Source organism: Branchiostoma lanceolatum, chromosome 7 (assembly GCF_035083965.1).
Source record: "Branchiostoma lanceolatum isolate klBraLanc5 chromosome 7, klBraLanc5.hap2, whole genome shotgun sequence".
Lineage (NCBI taxonomy): Eukaryota > Metazoa > Chordata > Leptocardii > Amphioxiformes > Branchiostomatidae > Branchiostoma > Branchiostoma lanceolatum.
Window position 1 is genome coordinate 8,248,837 of NC_089728.1, and position 26,804 is coordinate 8,275,640.

The 26,804-nt window shown below is 42.5% G+C and overlaps 1 protein-coding gene across 1 annotated transcript; it reads right to left on the reverse strand.

The window, feature by feature from the left end:
• Positions 1 to 313: 313 nt before the first annotated feature.
• Positions 314 to 26,466, reverse strand: LOC136439005 (probable G-protein coupled receptor CG31760). Its single transcript, XM_066434101.1, has 12 exons — positions 25,124 to 26,466; positions 15,302 to 15,485; positions 14,867 to 14,987; positions 14,476 to 14,672; positions 14,127 to 14,271; positions 11,837 to 11,905; positions 11,271 to 11,380; positions 8,256 to 8,470; positions 5,265 to 5,403; positions 3,735 to 3,840; positions 3,093 to 3,329; positions 314 to 2,801 (listed from the first exon to the last, which is right to left on the reverse strand). Exons 1-12 carry the CDS (start codon positions 25,692 to 25,694, stop codon positions 2,637 to 2,639), a joined length of 2,259 nt encoding a protein of 752 aa, XP_066290198.1. The 5' UTR covers positions 25,695 to 26,466; the 3' UTR covers positions 314 to 2,636.
• Positions 26,467 to 26,804: the final 338 nt, after the last annotated feature.

A 26,804-nucleotide genomic window follows, 5' to 3' on the forward strand; every position in this document is an offset into this window, starting at 1 on the left:
TATGGATGTCACTACGACAGAATAGCGTCAAGCGTGTGTGCGTTGGGGGAGGGCCCGGGATGTGTCTTGCTATGAACTGCATTTAGTTGATGTCATACTTTGTACCTTGTATAATTGTTGTGCAATTAAGTTTTTATCATTTGTCAGGAAATCATTGGCAGCGAATTTAAAAGCCAAAATACGCCATTCTTTATCATAGATTACATCTAATTTCATAGTTGTTTCATAATTATATATAGTAAGTAATGGTGAAAATAACTGCTTACGCATCATAACTAATGGATGTAAGTACGAAATGATAACGCACTCAGTCTGCGAAAGAATTACAGCTCCGTTTATTGACATGACGATCGATGCATTAAATCATATTGTAGTAACAACCATCACATGTTACTGCCACAACCACTACAATAATTACTGATAGATTACGCAATAAACCAGAGATATACTACGCATTATCCAATCAATATATAATGCCCGGCTAGCTGAAAGTATATAATAACGCGAAATTGTGTTCAACCACAAAGCACGACCTAATAACTGCAACATACACAACAAAAAGTATCAAGGAATCTGCGCCAAATTGTTCATTCTGCGAAATCTCTACACGAAAAGGTATCGACAATATTCCTGTATATATAACTGCACAGACGGGGTATTTGATTCCTTAATATTGACACTGTGTCCTGCAAATGGTTCAGTGTAATACAGAAGCCAAGTGAAAACAGAATGGAAACATTAACCAAAAGCTAGATATTTAATGGTTATGTTAAAAAGAACGGAATTTGATAGATAAAATCACTGGAGAATGGTGGTCTTTTAACTCAAGCTCGACATGAAAGTCAATTGATATTGATGGCTTTTGTGTTGCTGATACGAATAAGATTATTCTAAATTTGTATATCACCTTGCAATAAGTACATTGCATGGCATTAGTATTGGATATTCAAGATATTTATGTTTGAACATTATAAACAATGTCAATGACCTTACATATGAGTGAAATGTAATCGTCATCCGAAAATAGTTTCATCAGGTTGGCAGAACATAGGATATTTGGAATTTCTTTTATCACAACCAGGAATCTCACCTGCTGACGTTTCGGTGTCTGTTAGACACCTTCCTCAGAGCTGTTGTTCTCGCCGCAAAAGCGCCACCTACATCGGCTACTTATAGCGGCGAGAAGCAGTACTCTGACAGACACCGGAACGTCAGCAGTTGAGATTCCTGGTTGTGATAAAAGAAACTCCAAATATCCTGTAATCGTCATGCTTTTACGTGTTTTTGACTCTTCGTGTACCTGTCCTTAGACCTGATAAAACATGCGCAGAGATATGCTGATGAACACATGGTTCATAGAAACCAAGCATATGGCAAAACAGTTCTATAAATGTTTACTTTCAGAGTTAACTTGTCGATGTTAGCCTACTGCTAAGCCTATAATCGGACTCTCTGAAAAAGTGAGAGGACAAAAGTATACAGACGAAGCCACTTAATTGCACCTCGGATAAACGCACCTTCCATTTAACTGCACCGAATCCCAATATCCAAAACCGATTCCCATTCACTGCATTGTTAGTGACTCCGCATATCTGCACCGCGCATGGTCACCAATGCCGGATAACTGCACCATTTTTTTCAAAAATCCTCGACAAGTTAACTGAAAAGGTGCGCTAAAATCGGAAAACGCGGTACAAACGAGCCGATGCCTGCCGGTGTAAATGCGCAATACCGACAATACGTTTAAAACATTTTTGAGTAACAAAAGAAGGCGGTCTCCATTGACAGTTACGTTGATAGGAATCGTATGGGAGGTCCCGGGAGGGTCACCCGTAATCAGTAACCAAGTTTTAGTTTCAATTCCTAGTTTCATGGCGGTACATGGTTTACGTAAATCGACAACTGCACTCTACGTAATGTAACACAGAAACTGTTATCCCATGAGTGGCATGACGATGTTTCAGAATGCCTCCCCTGTAACATTACGTGTGTTGTAATGCGGTAGATCGCATGGAAAAATAAAAGAATGCAAAATCTTTTAAAGCAGGTTCGTTGTCATTTCTTTATTTTCAGCAAAGGGTCAATAAATAAAGTTAATAACTGAATAATTTCGTCTGTTTTCTTTGTGCTAGTGTTTCTGACTAACAACACACCCCCTCGCCCATGGTGGCGCGGTCCAGCTGGGCATTTCGCATAATTGCACCAGCCGGATAATTGCACCAAAAACGCTGACAAATGGGTGGTGCAGTTAAGCGGATTCTACTGTATAAAACTACTCGTCACTGGTCTGGTTTCATGTCCTTCACTCCATTCAACTCCACAAAAGTGGTATGCACGTCACAAAGATAAACTTAACGGCTATAGCATTGATGTAAAGTACAGTGCTAAAAACTAACACTCTGCATAACTCCGTATGCGCTACAAATCAAAATTCCCAAATTCCCCGTGACTACTTTTGGGGCTACACAATCTATAAAGGCTCCGCCCCTGAGCAGTCACCAAAACCGTCCCCCCAAAAGTCGATTTCAGTCATCCTACGCTGGTGGCGCTCTTGCTTATTTTTCTAAGGCGGCCAACATGACGTATTGGTGCTTATAGTTACATCCTACTGCCCTCCGTCTGCATTTAAATCAGTCCTAAGCTGTGCTCTGCACCCCGTTGTTCATGTGGCTGGGTTCTTGAGCACTGCCACCGGCATCTAACATGGCCTCCACCTTTCTCAAGATGTCGTCTTTGTCCAGTCCGGAACGGCAACGCTCCCTGACGTCCTGAAGAAGCTTTTCAATCTGTTCCACCTCAACCTGTAAGAAAATACAGTAATCACGGGATTTTAAAATCAATATCGTTATGGATGAACTTTGAAGGAGCAGACCAAACTCTGCACAGACCAAGACGTTCCGAAGTTTGTCTGACACACGTATATATGTCACCCAGGTGCAGGTCGTGATGGCTGGGACTGCTTAAGATAAAACCAAAAGTCTCTCCGTCCTCGTTTTGGTGTAAACCCACTTGCGTTCTCGCTTGGCTATCCAGTATCCTTTCGCGGGGACATATCTGAAATGGCGCAAGTGTATGATTGGTGTTACCTTTACCTCAATGGTAACCGGCCCGTTATCAGCTGCTGCGGGGCTGCGTCCAGTATTCAGTGGAATCTGGCTGTCTGCCAAGATCCAGTCCTCTATCGGTGTCTGCAGCTGCTGCCCAGGTTTCTTCGTCAGCAGGAACTTTCCCGATGCAGAGCTCGCCGGCGTGCTCTTGGGCTGTGTCGTCGTTGTGGTTCCCGTTTGTGTCAGATCCTTGCTGCGCTTACACTTGTAGATCATGTATACCTGGAACAATACATGCTTCATTAACATGGTACAGATCTACTGTATAGATAAGATACATTGAAGCAAAACAAACATGACCCTTGTGCAACTGGCAGTGTTGTGATAAGATCTACATGGATACACCTTATGACCTGAAATTACAGTTGGGGTGTAACCATGAGTCATACTGGCTCTCAAGTGCAACACCATTAGACCAGACTCACCAGAGTCAAACCATACTCCCAAGTGTCCTACTACACCACTTTCGCCTTATATGTTGCCCCTATGCAATATCCACACACTACGTATTCACACAAAGGCAATCAAACAAACACACAAACAGATAACAATACCTTCGTTTATACGGAGGTAGAAATGGCAGAATACTTTGATGATGGATCTTTTTTTCTCTCTAGACCCTTTTACCTTGCTACCGAAGAGCAGTCCGAGCATCATGGTGGCAGTCAGCTGGCTGTGAGCGAACAGGAGGACATACTGCACATCCGGGTCAGCTGGGTCCTGGAGGAAGATCCTACAGGAGGGAAGTGTCCAGAGATGTGTGTTCATTATTACACCACTATTTGTCCCTCCTTTTCTGTTTCTTTCAACGTCTACATTAGGAAAACATTGTAATAAACACAATGATGCCGCCAATAAAAGTCTCTTACATTGCATTTTCTATATTTTTTGTATGACTAGAAATAAGTATGATGGACAGTCAAACGTTTTCAAGCCAAAAACATCACGTTGAATCGCATCGGCAGATTGTAATGGCTATATGCTGGATGATGTACTGTGGCGTCAACTAGATTGTCTTCTCCCTAGACGCCCAGAAGGTGGCTGTACGTGTATGACGTCTTATGTGACGTCTGTGTCTCAGAAAACCACGCCTTCTTTATTTCCGCAAGTCATGTAATTCAATGCTCCCGCCGGAGATGTCAAAGCAATGATCTGTCTCTACAGGGAGTTGGTGACAAAGTGCGTTGGAGTACCACGCTTTTTGTGACGTACATTGTATTCATCTCCACCTGCGCCCCAATCCCCCGTACGCATGGCGTGTATTAAAGTTCCAGTTCGCTGCAGTGGCCGTTTTCAATGTGTAGTGTGTGTACACTGTTATCATCGTGACTGTAATTGCGGACATTGCTCCAGCCGCTAGAATGCGTGAAAGTTACGTTTTCCAGCAATAGTGGTCACCAAACTATTACCGCCAGCTTGTTATGTATAACCCATTAGGGATCACATTGTGGCTGCGCCCATTGTGTCTCTCAGTCAGAAGAATTGCAGTCGTCAACTGTTATTCGTTTCACAACTGAATGTAGAAACTCATTTGGGGAAACACATTTGTCCGGACCCTCTAATGGAAAAGTCTACCCCTTTCAGGAAGTGTCATCACGTAGATTGTACAACATGTCGCAATTGTATCTAGTCTAATAGCTGTTACAATTTGCGTGCACGTGGTTTCAAACAGCGTCAGAAAATTACAGTACATGTAGAGTATAGAATATATAGCCCTGACAATTTCTGATACGACTATTGCAGGACGAGACGGGTTTGAATTATGCATCGAGTGAAGTTGATGAGTTGGTAACCTCAAAGAGACGACAGCTACATGTGTCACTGTTTGACTTGCCTACAGTTGTACCCCAGCGGCGTGTCGGGAAATATCACCCGCCAGGTATGTAGTTTAGCACCCGGGGGTCGATTTACAGCTTCTTTATTTCTGCCGGATTCCGAAGAGTCTTCTGAGACCGAGAGAAGTAAACACTCTGATCCCTCAAGAATCATTGGATATCAGTTTGATGCTCCAACTAGTCTTAAAAGCGAAATACAACAACACGTGTTAAAAGGACACCTCTCCGGTCCAACTTATTTCATATTCCGTGCCCTAGATACACATGGCGTGCCACATACATCACGGAGATGGGATTTTAGTTTTTAATGGAATGGACCTACATGGCTATGTTCAGGAAGACAGATAGAAGTGTCTCGTTGTAGATGGCCCAGGTGATAAACTTGCTTTCGTTGAACTCCGACGGAGCCTTGCGCACCACCCAGCACAGGCGGATTCCCCATACCAACAGCAGGAGTTCGCCTGGACAGAACAGAACAGAACAAAACAGAATGAGACTGAGAACTGCGTTTGAAAACTTGAAAAAGTGCTTCAATTGACCTAACCATAACACTGTAACAAACAGTTCCTGTTGCGAGTGGGGGTATTATAAAGTGTGGTGATGTCAAATTCCCAGGCCATTCTCGCAGAAGTAGCACGGGCACTCTGGACGGAAGTTGACAACGAAGGAATTACTTAGATCAATCAACTGTATGTAACGTTAGCAGGAGTTCAGAAAAAAATGAAAACATTTCCTGGTATGATTGACATGTCGACCGTAGTTACTGTACTGTGATGATTTGGTGATGGTCCTGAGAGCAGTTACGTTCTGCAAAAAAGGTCTGGGGCCTTAAGGTTATGTTTAATGGACTGCTGATGGGCGTATAATGAATGCATGTACGACTTATTCTGCCCATCGCTCCATTTTGTGAGTCCCTCTGGGTTTGCTGGAATAGCTATTACTTTGGAGAGAACCGAAAAGCAACAGCCCATACCACCAATGGATGCATTGCAGTGGAATGCACGCATGTGTTAGTGCTTTCTGTACTTTGCAAATAGACACCGAGCTCTTCAGTGTAGTTGCCACTCGGCCATTATATGTTTACTTTACGATGCCGTTTGATGTTGCCATCTTAAGTGCATGGCACTAGCTGGTAGAATGTCAGGGGACGTCTAGTATGCTGAGGGATCTGGAGGTCTGAATAAAACTGCCTCGGGCCGGACAGGCGCGACAAATCTCTCCTGAGACTACCACTTCGTCTGAGCACAGAACTCCGTTAAGAGGCTCTTTTAATCAAGAAGGAAATAGTCCATTTGGCTCTCCCGGGATCCATTGAAATAAAAATGATTCCTCTTCCCTGTGACCTTTGGTTTGACCTGTTCGGTCGGATGCGGGCAGCCAATTTGAGGGACTCGCTATCAACACACCAGGTGGCTTTCAGAATGGAGGTCCATCTATCAGCCATGACCAGAAGCGGCACCAGTGTCTACTGCCGCGGCGTTGAATCTACCAAGCATTCGTTTCCCAGTCTTCCCCTTAGAGTCAAGATTATCTTTCACGCCCTGAGTTGCGGCTTATTTGCAGCAAGAAAGTCCGCTTCTGTGTGGGATGCAGCTGTCCGTATTTTATTTCTTCTCCTTTCTTGTGTACAAGCATGAGTTTCAGTGGCTCGAACACCGCCATTTTCGGATGTACGTAAGACGAATGGCGCAAGCAGCAGCACTCCGTATAAATATTGTCTTTGGCAGGTTAGAAATATAGAGAGAGATGAATGGGCGTACTTAATGTAATGTACATTGGATAGAAGAGTGTTCAATCATCATGTCAGTTAAAATGTCATTGTCAGATGAAGAGATGTGGCAGTGTGCTTGTTTATCGCACCACCGTTATTCAGAAACCTCAGATGACGGGCTTAATTTGAGTACGAGTCTTTAGATTCATCTGTAATCATATTGGCAAACCCATATGTGGATGAATCATACACATAAATAAACCGGACATATGTCAAGCTATGGGCCGGAATCACAACGAAGTAGTTTTATGCACTCACTGACTTAGACATCTATTTCATACGACAGTACGACAATCTTAAACAATAGTTTCTCTGCCGGATTCAGACTTAATCCAGTCATGGTATTACTTTGCTGATAAAGTAGCATGTTATCATCATCAGGCAAACTATGAAGATTTAACCGGTAGATAGAAGGGAACGAACTTGATATGGACATCTTAAGCAACAAAGTTGATGGCACCTACAATTCGGAAATGATCCTGTCAGTGTAGATAGGTCGATAATGGATTGCTCGTGTAACTACTTTGTTTTCCATTTTTGCAGTCATAAGTCAACCTAATATGGTTGTTAGTACCTCGGTCGACCATATGAGTCCCATTCTAGTGTCATAATGAAGATTTGATTCCTTTGAAATGATGGCAGCTTATTCCCATCGGCGGACGGCATTAGGAGTTAAGGGGAACTTAATGTGATAAAAGCGTTGACTAACGACAGTGCTGACATATGTTGACTGTAAGCGACATGCAGAGATGATTCATATCATCATCAATTATCAGTAAAAGCACATCAAGATAGACATGTACAGTTAAAAGAGCCAATAGGCCTGGGCTGGTCATAAATGTATGTGAACACACCGCTCAAAGTACATACCTTCATAGATTGTAGATAGGATGTCAGTAACTTTAGGCAACCGTATCTACTCAAAACTTTTGCGATGTTATGTAACAATTTGATTTATGGACATAGCCTATCAAAAGAGCCCGTGACTTACATAGATTGTGAATGGAATGGAACTAAATTGAGGCATCTTCTATTCAGAACTTTGCGACGTTATGTAACATATCAACTTGATATCAACAACCGTGGGCTCAATTGAAAAGAGTGTTTCAATGGGATTCTTTTGTGCCTCGTACGAATGCTGCATGTTACTCAGGGGGACAGCTTTTATTCCAAACCTTTTCATCTTATGTAACATCTCAAAGCGACCCGTTCAAAGGGATGAAGCATCTGGATGCACATGGCATAGACTATATGTGTCAAAAATCTTCGATAGGGATGTCCCTGTATCTCAACTGATAGCAGCCTCACAGCTGAGCTTCCGGTCCCAATTAGTTAGCAACTTGGAGACCCCGGTTCAAATCCTGGGAATGGCATCCCGGTTAGTGCTGCACCCGTTTTTTCAGAAGTGACGTGCCTCGAGCACGTTTAAAGGAAAAGTGCAGGAAACCCCTTCACGCAGAATTTACCCCGGTACAGAAGCAACAAGGAAACTTACTGGCCTATATGTCACTAGACACTACAAGGTGAACAACAACATCTTACCGATAGCAGCTGAGTGGTCCCACCAGTTGGACGGACACTGGACGGTCTTGAGCTCCCCTCGGGCCCTGTTGGTGACCACTCGGGGTGGATCCACGATGGTTCGCACGGCCACGTGGGCGGAGAAGATCAGGACGATGCCGAGGAGGTACTTCATCAGGTCCTGGTCGGTGATACGGACTGGTGCGGCTGACTTCACGCGGAATACCACAGAAATTCTGTGAAGAAAGTTTTAATGACACTCGCATTATACAGTCAGCACAAAAAGTTCAGAAACTTAGATTTGGCCAATCATTTCTCCGTTGTTACTTTAAGAATTGTATGCAATCATGTATCACTGAAAAGCTTATTTATCACACTTGATAATCATACCAAAGTTGCAAGCTTTTCAATTACATAAAACATGATACTAATCATTAAAGAACAACAGATATATGATCAAGGGAAATTTTGGAACTTTTTTCGCCACCTACGCGCAGTATTCCTGGCGCTCAGCCCACGAATGTATGATCATAACATACTGAACATCGTTGCAAAGGGCACTGCATAAACAAGCTATCCGATGTTTAATGCAATGCAACTGCCAACGTATCCACGGAGATAGGATCGGCTGAAATCAAGATACTAAACTCTATTTGATTATAACGGATGCATGTTTGTTAACCGTACAGCACAGGGAGGCTCCACGCTACTTATAGAACTCCTTAAAACTACATCTTCACTGGTAAGCCGCAATACACTTGAGTCCATTTAGATGGAGAGGATAGCCGTAGTAAGTGATGGTCCCACCGGGAAACGTCGAGAAAGTGTGTCCTACCTGAGTTATCTTTTTTCGTCACAGTGGAAGGGTAAAAGGCTAGCAATGACGCCATCCCATCAGCCCAATGGCCGGGAAAGCACATTGTACTGATGTAACAGGAGGTTGGCATTTAAAACCAGCTATAGTGGGAATGCATGAGAATGAATCTCCGGCTGTATTGCTACTTCAGCACGCCAGCATATGTTGCGTGGCAAAATCAACGACTCAGTGCCTCAAAATCAATTCACTATAGCACTATTTCGCCTATATCATCAATAAATGTAATCTCATCGAAGTACAGATTCGTATGTGTCCCATTTATTGTAGGCAAATCACTGTAGGCAAATCTATACTTAGCGTACTTGGCAATGGTTATGAGTACTCTTTGGAATTTATCGGACTTCCATAGCACGTCTAGATCCCAGTTAGAGAGTTTATCAGTAAGTCTTCTCAGTCCACACAAGATGTTTATTCTTAAGATCCCATTCTCATATTTCTTGACTGATCAACGAATTGTCGAATGTATTACTATGAAAATTATTATTGAAGTATGACCGATGACATACCACTGCTCTTTTGGTACAGACATCAACTTGGAATCAATTCACTAAATGAGCAATCGACGAAAGCAGGACTTGAGGCGGTCAAATATAGGCTGACTGCCAGCAATTCAGATCATAATGCTGTCGAGGCGTAATAAGACAAATATATGAATTAAAGTTAATGTTAAGTCATCCTAGTTAGACCACTGAGGATCAAGAATCAACAAGTAAAACTTACTTTTTTCATTTCTTAGGAATTACAGATAGTTACTCTTGTTCAAAAAGTCTAAGGACGCGTTAGGTTCTGACGACAGTACCAACTCTATTTCCCCCTATCAAATTAAGGTCTCGACATTATTGTGATGGTGCATCCTTCGACTGAAGGAATGGTTTAACTATTACGCTCTAACCCTCTGAAGATATGCGTGGCGTTAATGTTACAAATTGCATCTGTCGCTGGTTTATACAGATATATCCATCAAAACTTGCAATCACATTGGAAAGTCGTCCCAGGTAGCAACTTAGTCCTTATTGGGGTGGGGAGGGTGTCAGTCTAGCCTGATCTCATCAGGCTATTCGGTGGTACAACTAATATTTCTCTTTACAGGGGACTAGATAATACATCAGGTATAGGATTACTACGTGTACCTCTTGTGAAGAAATACACATTTTTATATGACTATATCCTGATATAAACTGGAAGATAATCATCAGAGCTACTGGTAAGTATTCATCAGAACTGCGCTGAGAGATAGTCATAACTACTGGAAGGTAGTCATCAGAGCTACTAGAGGATAGTCACAAGAACCGATGGAGATTAGTCTTCAGAACTATTGGAAGATAGTCATCAGAGTAACTGAAAGATAGTCATCAGAGCTACTGGAGGATAGTCATCAGAACTACTGGAAGATAGTCATCAGAGCTACTAGAGGATAGTCATCAGAGCTACTAGAGGATAGTCATCGGAGCTACTGGAAGATAGTCATAACAACGTCGTGTTGTATATCTCTCTCCATAAACATTAAATCACGATCGGTAACTTTGATACCTTCGCTTTATAAGGCTAGCATTTTCTTCATTCATCAACCCATTCATTGCTGCAAGAAAAGTCACGTCGTGGAAAATAGTTTCAACTGACAGATGTTTGCAATGTTAATGAAGAAGCAGAATTCAGAACCATGTCTGTTTTTTTTAAAAACAACAAGCCGTTACCCAGCATACCGCTCATCAGCGCTTGGATTTGGTGACTTGAGATAAGAATGAAAAAAGGAAGCGTCTGTTTCTTGTAAAGAACAGCCCCGGGTCTATCCATTACACCACCCGGCACCGTGCATCACTTATAGACAGAGATACACTTTCAACACATTAATCGCACTTTACATTGTATCCTAGCCGGAGGTCAGATCGCAACTGCAAAGATAGCGCGAATACAGTGTAATTAACCGAGGCACTCCCCCCCAAAAGGTCTTCAAGATGAAAGAAACTTCTCTTGCTTGATAACTTTTTTTTACCTTGGTTATAGATAATTGACTTCAACTTCTTTAGGGTATGAAAGCGAAGCGCAATTGCGACACCTCAAGCATAGAACTACACACTAATTCAACTTTGTATGCATATATATACATATGTGTGTGTGTGTGCGTGTTTCTATAAGGGAACCTCATTCCGCTCACGTACCTCCATGTTTTTAGAAGCAGAGCACCGTAAGCCACGGCAAAGCCGACCTCGCGGAACCATGACTTGAGCGTGCAGGTGATCACAGTGGGCGGTGAATAGGCCACCAGAACCTGGGCACAGATCACACAGGGGCGTAGTGAGGTGAAGAGGACGATTGAAACGTAGGGTAATTGGATGAGCTTAATAAAACAGAAAGGAAAGCTCAACTGCAGAACGATGGACAGCTCGTGATTTGTGTGCAAAGTATACCTGCAGCATGCTAACATTCAGGCAGTACGAAAGTCATTGTAGTGGGAAGTGTAGTATAGAGTGTCATAGATTCTCAAAGCAGCAGACCTTAGATATTCAGTAAGAAGAGGAACAAAACTATCATTTTCATGCAAGGTCTTGAGGAAGTTTGCATTTGTTAGCATTACCTATTATGTACGAAGGGTGGAACAAAATATGCTTTCGTAGAGTAAACCTCAGTACCGAGCAGTATAGAAGAGAGCTATAATAGTACGTTTTACTAGCGTTTGTATTATATTTGTGAACTATCAAAGAAAGATAACGAAGATTCTTCGTACCGGGCAGTACAGGAGTAGAGCCCCCAGGAGCACAAGTCGCAGTAGTACCGGACTCGCAGCCTTCAGCACCTAAGTCGAAACATAAATCAACAACAACAACAATATTAATCCACAAGTTATCTCAGCATTATAGAACTTACTTGTTGTATACGTACGTGTTGACGGAGTCCCTATCGTATGGCACTATGCCTTACAGCAGTATAAAAATGGTCGCAGCTGTGTGAATGGAGGTCCAAGTTACGCGTGAACTACTGTATACTGCTCTCAGGGCTGTCGTTAATGTGATCTATAGACATCAATTTCACAGGCCTGTGATGCGGGAAATACCATGGTGGCAAGTTAGAAAATATTACTGAAAGGGGCGATGTGAAAGGAAAGGCATAGACCGAGGCCTTGTGAGGATGGCTGTGTCTATATTTGTCACGTGCTTTACATCGAAGACTTGGATATCTTCGGACTGAAAATACCCATGTATCACACAATGGTCTCTTACTCTTAAATGGTGTCATTCATTGGTAGTCTGCTCCACGCAAACACAAACAACTACGCCGTTGTAATCTTTATAATACAAAACAACCATATCTGTACATTACTAATAGATTAAATCTATTAGTAATGTACGGATAATCATTAAATTCCTTAAAGAGGGCAAATATACTATATATGATTAGAAGTCTGCTGTTTCTCCAACATGGAAAGTAATACTTGATTTGCGCCTACCCTCTAGTCTCACTCAAAAGCCAATAACATCATTAATGGTTTAGTGTTCAGATCTAACTAGCTTTCTTGGCACTTAAAATATATAGACCGGAACTTTTCACTGCACGCGATGGCCACTTGGGGTTGGAATATAGAGCTCTCAGTGTCTCCCTGTGAATTACAATTTGTGTAGCGTGCCAGGACTGATGTAACATGTGTAGCTACAGCCCTCGGCTATCATTAGGGAGGTTCTCCATCTGCCAGATGAGAAACCTAATGTTCACCAAAGTCATCTCAAATCCTTCCCAGAGGGACAAAAATCATTATTTTGGAACACTAGAAGCACGAGACGTGGTTAACAAATTACCATCAGATAGACTATTGTGTGTTTGGTGAGCAAGCGTAATGTATGCAGCCTAATCATCCAACGCGTGCGATGAAAGAAATGACACATGGTTCGTCTCTCAAATTGTATTCAAACGAAATGCATGTAAATCCATCAAGAGTAACATCGGGAGTTTGTAGAATTAACGAGGTTCTTTTATTGTCGTATCTTCTTCCAAGTCTTAATCATCATGAAAATTAAAGTTATGTTTTGGGTCCCCCTCTCAAAAGTGACTTTAAACGGTTAGATAAGATGAGCTATCCTTCACGCATTACTAGCAGATCCTGGCTCACAGAGGATGAGATAGTCTTCATGAGCTATGGTCTGTCAGCCACACTGTTTCAAAGGTATTGGATTGAAGAGTACGTATCTCTATAATGAACGTTGATGTGGAAGATGAAAGCCATATCTAAGTGCTAACCCTTTCCCTTGTTCTCTTGGCAGTACCTTTTTTGCAATTCAATCTTCTAGAACAAAGGAGACTTAATAGAACTACTGAAGGTTCGAGCACATGCATGGGACGCGGCCGGGCGACAGAAGTCATGTTCCAGACGCCCCAGATTACAGCCCACCTTCTAATCAATCTAACATACCTAAAATGATAATGGCTGCCTACGTGATTAAACTTGTCAGTGTGCTGGCGACTGACGTGGTTTTGTGTAATTGTCACTGAGATTACTTTGGTGTTGGGATGGATTGGTGATGAAAAAGGCTTAGCTTCGCGCGTGGGTGGGGGACGGACGTCTGTCTTAGCACGCCTGAAATGCTGTTACTAATGGGAACTTGCATTAGATTTACGCGTTTGATGAATCTCTATGAAGAAGAGAAGAAGATTCCATTTAGATAATGAAGACAAGACCCAAATCCAAGAGACTTTGTACTGTCGCGAGGGTGTTACTTTGAATATGTAGGGCGCCAGTATCCGTGAGTAAATGTCGTATCAGTGCATTAGGTGTTCATTCCAGGATTTACCTTAATTGCGTCCAAGAGATAAGCTGCAACACACGTGAATAACAAGTAACAAGCTCTGATGACCTAGTTACAACTAGAATTCTAATAGATTGTAGATATGTTGCGGAATTCTTCAATGATACATATATAATCACGGGATCATCTTGATTGAAGCAGACTATCGTTAGCAGGTGACCTCAATAAAACTTCCCACGTTGCACGTTTTATTAATCATTCACGTCTTTGGAACCTTACCTTGACGTCGGCGTATTTGAAAGTAAACGTCAGAAGTACTGGGATGATGAGGCCAACAATCAGGACCTGCGCACCCAGCACACCGGTACGCAGCGTCCAGTCCCACTCTAGGATACAGGGACGATCGTCTATGCACTCGTCACAACTAACAATACATTAAAAATAGGTCAGATACATCAACAGAACCTAAGCTTCACTTTTATCTTCTCTTCTTAACGCTCATTAGCAGCAGTTGATTGATTTGATCCACTAAGACCCAATCTTATCGTTCTGATTTGAAAACAAAAATTAGAGATGAAATATTAATGATTTCACGCATGGGGATGAGTCAATTTAAGCTCTTGATTACCCAGGACTGCATCGCAGACAGGAGAAGGACTTATCGTAGTCATTAGTGACGCCGCTCTTCTTCCTCTTGTAGTGCTGCTCCACGTCTGTTCCGTTGTAGTGCGGTGTTGACGAGGTCGTGTCCGGGAAGAAGAAGCCCTTCTTGCACTCGCACCGGTAAGATCCCACCTTGAAGCCGAGCCCTGAGATAGGCACACACTGACAAAGAACACAGTACCTGTTATAGATGCAAGTGTGCTACTAATATAAGAGTGAGTAGCTCACTGCTGGTAGCCCAATGGACAAACGCACGATGAGGCACTGTCCTTACCATATTCAATGCAGTGTTAAATTTTGTAATCACAAAAAATAGACTACAAAAGAAATAAATCACCGTCACGGGGGATGTGTACCTTTGTAGTGTCTCGCTTGCACTTGTGTGAATTAGCAAAAACGTTTCTCTCCTCTCCAGACATGTCGGCACACTGGTTGACATCCACTTGCCTCAGGTCAATGTCAATTCCACTCGTAGCTCTGTTAAGTGAAAACAAAGGGAGCATGTAAGTTTCACTATTCCTTCCGTTCAAACCAACATTCGTGCAGCTGAGCTACTGTATTGCTCGTTAGCACACAACAATTAGTGGAAATAGTTGGTAAATTGTTGCGAACTCACATTGACTGTTGGGACAAGTTACTCTTTGCTGCAAATCATCCACTGCGAAGCTGCAGAACTTAGTGCATGTTGCTGATTATTTGTCATTGTAATGTTAGCTTCCTCCACAACCCCGACACAGCACTAGCAAAAGAATGCATTCTATCTACGTCAAAGGATATTGGAGAGTATTCACTTGAAGTAGTAACTGTCGTCTCGGTATCCGAACACGGGCACGGTGAAAGTCATCATCCAGATGTTCCCGCCTCCACAGTCGAAGTAGGGCAGGCTCCAATGGCCGTCCTCGTAGCTGACCAACAAGGACGAATCTTCTATCGGCTCCGCATGAGCGGTGGTGTTGTATCTTTGTGTAAAGAGACCTGTACAAAAACAAACAAAGACGAATAATGTTAAGTTTATTGCAAATACACGCCCGGTGACTAATTGAAAGTACATGCAATATAGGTAAATCAATGATGGATACACTGATATGAAGAAATAGTTCCTACATTGTACCACATTCTAATATATGCATTGAGCTAGTTTTGTAAAGTTTGAAAGACAAAATCGAAGATCATTGAACATAAAGAGACAATGTCAAAAGTCTATTTCAGAAATATTGCCACACTTGCATGATGTCATAATGTGATGCAGTGGGCATTTCCAGAGAAAAATGCCCCCAGAATACTCAATTGATTCCACGAGTTCCGGTTGATACTAACATTCTTGTGTCACCTGAAATACACGCGCTATTCAGGATCTAGGCATGAAGCCAACAAGGTAATTGGAAAGTTAGTGTGTCTTGCATCAATTAGCATTGTGATCAATTCAAGGCTATCAACTCTCGGTACCGAAAATTACGATGATTTGTTATGGATGATTGTAAAGCAAGTTTGAATGCTACAAATATTAAGGTAATTTCCCCTGGTGATACAGATTACTGCTTTATACATATGCCACCATCTCCCCGGCACTAATAGAATAGTGAATCAACGACAAGTTACATTTGCACGTATTGTAAATCAACAGCCAGCGCATAGATGCCGGTCACGAACTCCGTCTCGCGTTGGCAGATAGATGGTTACCTACTGCAAACAAGGACACGTTCAGATGTCTCAAACGACTGGGACTGGACTGAATCATTCCTCGGAAAGTTGCAGATCAAGCCCAGTCGTAACTTAAATTTCACTTACCCCTTTGCCAGATGCCATGACCACATCGGCCGAATCGTTTAATCGATAAAACCTCAAAGACACACAGTTAGGCGTTAATGGGCCTTTTTGGTTAGCAAGGGAGGCACGCCCTGCCGCTCAAACAAACGTTCAACGAGGGGTTTAGCTCTCTGTGGTTCTACAGTCAAGAACATGATATATTGCGCCAGGAAGTCTGATGCACTGTATAACGGTCTGCGGATCCGGTCGGACATTTAAAGGGGTACATAATTGAGTGAAGCCAGATGAGTTTGTCGCTCCTCGCACGCAGATCTTCTGGCTGGAACGATTTTTAGCATTCTTGTTGCTGAGAAGCGGAAATCACTTGAAGATTGCCACAATATTGCATCTCTAACGATGTTTTTATTATTTCAATCGCCTTATAATTGTATGCCTCATTTAATCACTAACACGACCGACTTTATGCGATCTGTCAGGAAACTGTTCCCATGCTAATTGTTGTCTTATGACCTGCCAAAGGGTAACAAACAGCTTTAATTCAAAAGTCATTCGATTTGGTTATGTTGATATGGGATAATAGGATCATTATCATGCCACGGTGTCCCCCCACTTTGTAAAATGTGAGCATCTATTCTTCACAGCAATTATGCTCCATGTGTACTTTTACATAGAATATTAGACAGATGATACTATCACACATATCAGACAACGCACGGCGATTTAGCAAAGAGCCCGCCCTGGTAGCTTATAGTATGTAAGTCAGTATCAAGCAATGATAACTTAAGATGCTAGGATGATAGGGGTAATTGTATCACTTAGAAATGTTTACAGCATGGTATTTTTATTGCCCTGGCGAAGCCGCTGCCATAATTCGTTGTAATAGCTCTCTTATTGAACCGGACCTGCGAAGTATGATAAATAATCATTATCTCCTAACCAACTCTAACATAAAGAATTATGCTTTATGAAGTACATTGATTTCAAAACGTGTCTATGGAGGCCAATTGAAATCAACTATTATTCTAAGCACGTCGTACAAGGCATCAGTGTTAAGGTTAAACATTTGGGCTCAAAGAGTTTGCTGTTATACCAACATCATTCAACATCGTTATTTGCATGATTGCCAACAACTGTGCTCTATAAAGTCTTATGAAGTAGGTACCTGTAACTAATATTTGATTTTCTTTCATCCACTTTACGTGACAACGAGTTAGCGAAGTACATAGATCTCTTATCAGTTTTACTGAGAATTCAGTTACTATGTGAACAGTCATGTATGGTTTTGATCAGTGGCTGATACGATAACAAGGACTTCCTAAGCCTCTAATATCATAGCATTATACACACACTGTTGCCCCGGTAACAAGCAATCCAGCTATTCCCTACAGACGTGTCTCTACACGGTGGAAAAGATAAGGTTTACGCTGTAATTCGTCTTGCTTTCCTTTTCTTTCAGCAGCTTAATCCTCGTAGCTTACGTAAATGGACTGGCTGACTGTACCGTGGCAGCCGAAGATCTATTGTTAACGTGAGATGACGGGTCTTAAGTGGAGTATCTGCGTACAGATGTGGAGGAGATTCTGGCCGCAATCTAGAGACGTATGACGAATGGAATGAATAGAGCGCAAATACATGAAAGTATGTGCTGTCTTTGAGCCATGAGCCATGAGCATTTTATATGGATGAAAAGATGTATCACAACGAATGCAGAAACATCTGCACGAAGTTGTTCTCTATTATAAGATGTCGAGAGAGATCAAACGTAAGCCATAACTATGTTCAGCAAAGGCAAAATCAGTTCAAGGTGACATGTACATGTATAACTTAAGATGTACACAAAAGATAAGGACAAATCGTACGTAGACCCCGCCATGCTGTATCTTACTGAACAATATTTATACGCTTCACCTAAATGAAGGCAGGTTTACAATGGAAGCCCCTAGAGAAAGACTGTCTACAATCCATGATGTGCAAAAGCAAAAGATAACGGCCCGAACTTGAATAGCCTGTCACATCTGACCTTCAAACACCAGCCGTGTCTAGCCCACTGGGCATTAGAATATTTAGCTGTCAATTTCCACAGTACGTTATCTTGTGACATTGCTGAACGGACGTTCGCAGGTCAAGCTGCCGACATTTTGCCAGAAGATTAAAGTTTTCACTCATTCACCTTCTTGGTGGTCTATGACTTGTAGAGTGCATTTAGTTCATTAAGCGACGCACTCGGAATGACCGGATGATCAAATGGCCTGGGATCGGCGCCAAGATCGATGGCAACTTTACTCACAGCGACGTGTTACGTTTCACTCAGTGCCAACATTGATTTTAGCGTGGCCCAACTATCTAGTCTTGCTCCATTCATCAAGCCATGGCCAGGTGAAATTCTTTGTACAGTCTCTTCATTGCATTCAAAGTGAGCTATCTTAAAGTGATATTGCACAATCTAAGGAGAAATTACAGCTGTGTCGAAGTGTTATAACCCCGACCTGCATCTGCAGACTCCCTAGCAACTTGGTTACTTGCCAGATACTCAAAAGAACAAGGTAAAACTAAAGTTGCCACGGGTAATCCGTGCTTCGGCAAATACCCAATTACTGAAAGGGGTTTCCAATGGCTTGCACACGACATTCTATTCTAAATTACCATGGAGCCAAGAGAGCCCCACTCAATTCTGTATGGAGTCAAAATTCAATTGCATTTTCACACACTTGGTTTGCGTCTCATCCCAACTCATATTGGCCTCTGCAGTGCCTTTGCATAGTTGGAAGAGTAAATCGGCACTCTGTAGCATTCTACTTTCTGTTTTGTATACTGTATTGATATCATTCCGTATCACCCAGAATTTCTGACCCATCTTTAGCTGATCTTCCTATACACGTTTTTATGCCACAAATTCAACCAACCTAAAGAGCCTACCAACTATACAATCATAGTCATGATAGGATGCACCATACAATCTTGATGATGCTGCCACTTTGGTGGGTCGTTTTCAACGTAAATGAGTCCAAATGTGCCATCAAATGGAATGCCATTAGGCTTGTCTGTATTACCGAACAAGCTGAAATTAGTCTGGGAAAATACTCAATTTAAGTTACCATGTCACTCAGCAGTAATGCATGGTTGAGAAAATCCCACCAGGCGTTGATGGAACCTTCACCTTATCGTTCCAATGTAGGAAAATATAGCGTTTTATGTCCTTAGCGTCCCAAGGATCCCACGGTAACGTTTAGTGCGTCATGATATACTACTGTGCTCCTCCATTTTTATATGCTGTCCTCATGACCATTGATCCGACTTTAGGTTGTGTTCAACGGTGATGCCGCTGACGTCCAATGGTCGCCTTTGGCAGCAACAGCACCGTAGATCGTATAACCTTTGTGTGACCTTGTAGAAAGTTTTTACATTAGTGTAATCCCTGCCATAGTGATCCAACTCCTACCTGATGCACACTCTGATGAGGCTGTTGGTCATTACTGACTTAATTTCCCATGCATTTACTTATCAATGCATGTCATACATGACGGCTGATGCTACTATTGAGGTGACGTTATTCGTCACGGTTCTCCTCAAGGTCAGGGATATCGTTTAAAGACGGCCCGATGTCCTTTCAGAATACTCGTGGGTAAACTTGTAATTGGGATCAGAACTGTTTGAAGAAACGTGGCCTTGGGGTAAACAACATCTTATCTCATCTGACGATTCCAATTACTATTGAAATCCACAGCGAGTTTGCATAATTCATTATTCAACGCTCGCAGCATCCGATGTCGACCTGCTCATTGCTTGGTTATGAATGTCCTAGACTGATGAAGGTCATATTTGACGAGCGTCGTCTTGCCATTTTCTAGCGACGTTCTTCTGAAGACACCCGCTCATAGTACGACAACTAGAGAACGACTTGGTAAATTACTTATAAGAACTTCTAATCACAGCTGTACACAGTACGATCAGATACGGGGAAATGAGTGATGGAATTAGGCCCTAGAGTTTCAAAAATCAGGGATTTAGTTTGAGAAATCTCGTTTCCCCATCAAATGTAATTAGTTAACGTACACACCCAATCTGGAGAGGATACTCCTGGGTACCGCAGCCTCACGGCGCCGGCAATCGATCAACGAGATAGTTTAAGGCTTATACGCTGCCTGATCCGCATGGACGGGCACAAGATTTGCATTGTAACGTCAGGCCTTGGAACCTTCACCTAACAGCGATCTGCCAAATCACATTGACATTTACCAAGTGGTTCTTGCTTCCCAAGGGGAGGAATACTAAAGATAAACGTTCCGGAAAGGCCAGTAACATTTAGACCTAGGATCACTTAATATTAAATCAAGTACTATCACATCATGATGGGATTTGCATACACAACAACCCATGCTATTATGTACATGTATTGCCCCTGTATAAAAGATATACCAGACCATCGACTCATCACCAATTACCGGGGATGAAAAACAAGTTAGCGTCCCACTCAGTTTATCTTCCTCGCAATCGACAGGAATTACTTTTAATGATAATTCATACGCTTTGCCCAGATGGTCCATTTATTACATGAAGATCGTAATTTCATGTGACCAGTTTTGTCCACAAGCTATCATGACTGACACACAATGTACACAGTGTACACCAAAATAATATGCTATGCTATGTTATGTCATGTTATGTTATACGTTATGTTATGTTATGTTACTCTATCAAGCTGACGGAAGCTGGAATACGTCCATATTCCTTCCAAACAGTAACGAAAATCTGTTCAAAAGTTCTCTTCTTCAAATTCTGTAAGTGCATAGATTTGGTTTCAAAAAGCAGAGGTAAAAAAAGTAATGTGGATCTTATCGCGGAGGCACTTGGAGTTTAGTTTCATTATTTCGTAAGAATATACGAAACCTTAAGGTGAAACTACTGAGAACATTTGTGTTCACTCAACAGTTGAAGTTTCAGAGACTTCGTCTGTTTCTAATTAGGTTACATTGATTGAGTTCTGAGAAATATAGATCACGTACGAAGTGTAACGCAATTTGTTCCGGGAAGCGGGAGTCGACAATATAGATTTCTAGTCAGTAACAAGACACACTATGATGAAAGTGACATGAAACGTTCATTGCCTGTGATAGAGCGCTCACTAATGGGAGAAAGTACATTCAATTTGGATTACCTTCTTTCTTTCAGACCATCGTTACAAAATGATTCAGGATGGTGTCGAGAACTATATGATCTTATCTTTGGATAAAAACATTTAATATACCGATCACCAGTTCCCCCGTAATTTATCTGGTTTTGTACTAATTTGCAGCTGTATCAGGACAACAATACATAAAGCTAGAAAACTAGTGTAAAGCGCCTGTCTCACTTGTGCGTATAAGCCATTCCGTGTGAGTTCCGTATTAAATTTTGTCAACACGCAGTTGTACGGCCCTGTCACACTTGTGCGTATAACATGTCCGTGTGAGTTGCGTATTAACATTTTTGTCATACGCCTAATGCGTTTTTCAATCGCTTTGTGATAGTTTTAGGTACGCAGTCACACGCAAGGTACGGCCCAGTACGCCTGGTATTTTTGAAACTACCGAAAACTTAAGTGCGAACGCTGTTACGCAGCTCAGACGTTATAAGAACGCAGTTCACATTCGCTATACGTTCGATCATCATGCGTTGTATCTGCGCTGCAAGTACGCTATGCATACGCTGCACAGAGATCGTGCCGCGAGAGAAGCGTATTACCGCGCTTGAAGTGCAAACACAAAGCGCGTTCGTACCTTACTCGACCGATGTCGGACGTATACACTGCGTTCTTGTAACGTCTGAGCTGCGTGACAGCGTTCGCACGAAAGTTTTCGGTAGTCATCGTCGGAAAGTCATTCACAGCAAAATATATAAACCATTTCCCCCCAAAGAATGTCAGATGTGCTACCGACTTCCTTCGCTTCAATTTCATGTAGGCAACTATATAATTATATACTAGTAATGCTAGCGTCAAAGAAATCCGTCCAAACCTAGATGACAGCTCAGTGAAGGTCAATGTCTACCCACCCCTTAAAGGGTAAAGCATTAACCTTTTCTACCAGCCACCCCCAACGACATGGGCGGCTTGCAAAGGCCGATAAAAGCACTTGAGCAACTCATCTGCTACTACAATTCGTCATGTCTTGCACGTATGAGGCATTGGTGCCAAGGCGGCGCTGATCGTACTGAAGTTATGACTAAATGTTATCACCATCACGCATGGAAAACGATTTAGGTCGTAGGACATATAAAAGTATATAATTATTTCATTAATATGCGAACCACTTTTGACCTTTTCTTATAACGACCCATCCGATGCAACGATAAAATACATCCGTGACATTATATGGTATGTTCAAATTGAAGCAGATGGCACAGTAATTGTGCGCTATATATGCAATCATTACTTATCAACGACATTCTTTCAACTTGAATTGATATAATAGATATCAATGACTGATGTCGTCTTCCATCGACGTTTTATCTGGCATCTCTCACTTCAACAGTAGAATGGAATTCAAACTCGATAGTAATAAAATCAAAGCGGGTGAAACATACGGTCATTATTAAGTGCAACTGTTTGTCATGTGTTCTCGCACATAGGCCCTGTCCATCCGTGTTCCGCAGTATGCTAAAACGCCCAGTATAATGGATTGGACGCTTTGAAGACAATTTCCAGCGACATCGCGCTCCTAATAGCAGCATTTGTCACAAGCGTCAAGATATATGCTTGCGAACTTATCAAATGCCAGTATGTAGTCACCAGGGAGGGAGGTCGCATAGATCTTCCAGTTTTACTTTATCTTTGAGAACTGTGGGTTGCTGAACAGATTCTTGGCACCATTTGTGAATCCAAATGACAATGAAAAAAAAGATCATAGAAATATCCCTGCCGTTTTAACTTGATCCCATTCTGCTTGCGGGCGTAACGCATGAAAGATAACAACGACACGGCGCTTCAGGTTCATCTTTTGAATAGCCATAGGTGCTGTGCCAAACTAATAATACATTTGCGCAACTGGGACTATGTATAAAAGTTTTGATATCTCCTATCTGGTATCCTACAGGGTAATTCATGTTTCTTATCATCACACACAGCGGTAGTGGTATAACAGGCGATGCACCAATACGTTTCCTTCTTTAGAAACCTCACGTATGTGGTAAACTACTGACACAGCTTCTGTGCGTCGGAAAAACGCCATCAGAGTTTTGGAGCAGCCGTGACGGTCATTGCATTGTTAATGCAGCTGATAATGGATATGACATTCCCACATGAGTGTAGATCAGAATTCTGTATACTGAATATGAATAATACGGACATGTCCATCCCAATTCATCAAAACAAACGTTCCAGATCCCATATATCTGTCACATCCTGCAATGATATGCCATGCGTATTATTGCCATATACCAACGACGTGAATAAATCAATAGATCCATGCGGCTTTGATACCGCTGGGTCACCTTTCTCATTACGTCCTTTATGTGTGGCCAAGGTTGGTTCGATATTGCTGTGTTGTTTTCAAGGTGAAGGTGAAAATATGCCTTTAGGTGGAGTACTTGTAAATGCATTTAAGTTCGCGGTGATTTAATTTTGTAGGGGTTAACATGCAGAGTTCAAGGTAGTTTTTAGTTCGCGGGTGCATAGAGGTGGTAGCTGAGCAAAACAGCCATTTTCTTGGTAGTTCTAGGTTTGCGAAAACCGCGAACATAAAACCACCGCAAACACTGCATGAGACGGAGTACTTGTAAATGGATTTTCAAAAGTTCGCTGTGGGGGGAACATGCAGTGTTCGCGGCGGTTTTAAATTCGCGGGTGCAACAAGGTGGTAGCCGGGCAGAAGACATTTAGCAATCATTTTCTTGGTGGTTCTAAGTTCGCGGTGAAGAGGTTACCGCAAAAACCACGAACATAAAACTACCACGAAATTAAATGCATTTATAGTACATCAACACGTACAGATAACTATAACAGTAGTGTTTCCTTCAACACCTTGCATTTCCAAGGAGAGAGTGGGTTGTGGGCACACATGAATGAAAACGTCCACTCATCCCGTAATTTCAGTAATCAAAATTCATAGCTTGGTAACTATAACTCGAGAGTACTCAGCATTCAATAGATGTAATTATGTTTTGAGTGTATTTTACAATGAATGTGTCAGAATGGATGTGTAATGGTCGTGGTGGGACCAACTCTATTGATTCAGCAACAACGCAAAGAAAAAAAAAGTCATCTTACAAAAATCAATGAGCCAAACAATCAAAAGTTAATTCCTAGATGGGTAAAGAGAAATTAATCATGCGTCTTTCTTGTTCTCTGTTGATAGTTTATCAATACTTGCTTTATTTGCTGTCGTGTTAGTGAGGTGGTTAGGGAGTTTGGTACGATATGACATACCTGGAATAGCAAGAAATTGGTCAGAATTTTCTATCAAATTTGGAATCAACTAAACAAAATTGAGTCAATATCACGGTGACCTGAGCTGAGCTAACTTGTCAATGATATCGGATTGAAATTCCTAAATCCACTGAACGCCACGGGGGTGTCCCTGTAGCTCAACTGGTAGCAGCCTCAGCTCACGGTTGAGGTCCTAGTTTCAATTAGTCGGTAATTGGGAAGGGCAGTTCAGTTGGGGGTGTGCTCGTCTTTCGGTAGGGGCGTAAAATGGGAGTCCCATGTTCGAGGAGGTGCCTTACAAATTTTGGCTATGAGGTTAGCATATCCTCCTGTAAAAATACACCATGCTACAGAAGACAGGAATGGAACTAGATGAATAGCAACAGCGACAACTGAGCGTCACGGTTGTTACATGTAGGATTCCCAATGAATTATAAAGGCTTACCTATGGTAACGTTTCCTCTGCTCCTCTCCATGGCGTTCTTTCTGACCTCGTAAAACCATTCTGACTCCTTCCCCGTGTAATCGTACTCCACGGACAGGTCCTTCACATTGATTCTCCCGTCCTCGGTCCTGTAGGCGTACGGACAGAAGAGTCGATGATCCCGGAACTCCCACTCGGCGTAACAGTTCCCGGCGCCGAACAAGGCTCCGTCCGCCTCCACCATGGATCGAACCGCCTCGAAGAAGAAGCCCTCGGAGTCCACAATGTTGGGGATGTTGTCCTTCCAAAGCCGGGTGAGGAAGTTGGCGCGGTTTACCGCCACCATCGCTTGGGGTTGGAAGCGTTTCCTGCCATAGTCGAGCACAACGCCTTCCCCCAGATTCAGGGAGGTCCCTGCAGAACAGTTGTCTTTGTTTCGTTCGACGTCTTCGACGTACTGCAAAAATCTGTCCACGATGTCGACATCTGGGCTGATGCTGCTCCTGTTCCTCGGCTCGCCGTCGGAGACCGCGGCCCCAGCCGACTGGAGCAACAAGAGAGCCGTCGACACGAGCACAATCACTCCCCCCATTTTACAGAATCAGGATGTAACCAGACTGTGTCCTGCTTATCAATGCTAACTGACAAAAGCGTATGATCTGGCCCGTGGCCAACATCCGCCAGATTTCAAGCAATCCCAGATTTGCCTTTTATCTTACGAGACCATATATCACTTGTCATGAAATGGAGGCCCTGAAGATGATCCATAGACTTGTAAATCACGACATGTGGCCCATGTCGAGAACAAGGAGATGCAGACCACAGATTAAAGATCTTCTCTAGCTGTGAAAAACGCTGCCATCGACAACAAAACGTTTGATGTTGTAAATTTGGTTGGGGCAGCAGATTGTAGGTGGAGATAAAGCTCTTCAAAAGAAAGACGATGTGGCAGCTGTCTCCGGAACACCGTTATCACCCAGCACACGCACTGCACCGAGAAAGCCTAATTGAGGGTCACTGGACGGACCACGATCACTGAAGAGCGGGGTACCAGCGTCATTCACGCCAAGATGTCCTAGATCTACCTACACCTCAAGAAGTAACTACAGAAAAAGTGCTGGGCTGTCCACTTCTCTCTTTCAGCTAGCGCAGTGTCTCAGGCCGGTAACCGAGCACCCCTAGCCTGTTTTGACGCTTGTCTCCTTCAACCTGTAAGTGCAGTCGTCTTCGCCGCTGACATGCAGATCGCATTGTAGCTTGTACGTAACACCGGGCTTATCAATCTCGTCCTTCCTTATCGTTGTCTTGGGGTCATTCTTTCTTGATCCCAAACCTGCAACAGCAACCTTTTAGAGCACTATAAGGGCTTATGTATCTTACGTCAGTTAGACTATACCATCTCATCTTTGGGTAGGGGTGAGTCTGAACATCCACAGCGGACAGAAAACTATAATCATTGTGGCATGTAGTAATCAGCCTCGACGCCCAATGAAAATACAGGTTTCATACGACAAATCCTTAGTATGTTTGAAGAGAAACAGCATATGTCCGGTAATTTCAACCATCTCTCAGAAAAGGTTTATTGCGGTTAAATCAATAATGTAATTTCCAAACGAAGTAATATTTGGTTGGTTTGCCTGTAATAATGATATAATGCGTTTGATTGCACAAGGCACCAAGGGCTTGATTAACAGTGTGCTTC

Excerpts from the sequence above, each read along its gene's own strand:
- LOC136439005 (XM_066434101.1), bottom strand. The coding sequence starts at position 25,694 with ATGGGGGGAGTGATTGTGCTCGTGTCGACGGCTCTCTTGTTGCTCCAG. Across the intron at positions 14,988-15,301 it reads GACGACAGTTACTACTTCAA|AGCTACGAGTGGAATTGACA; the intron begins GTGAATACTCTC and ends TTCACTTAACAG. Across the intron at positions 11,906-14,126 it reads TCAAATACGCCGACGTCAAG|GTGCTGAAGGCTGCGAGTCC; the intron begins GTAAGGTTCCAA and ends GTTTCGACTTAG.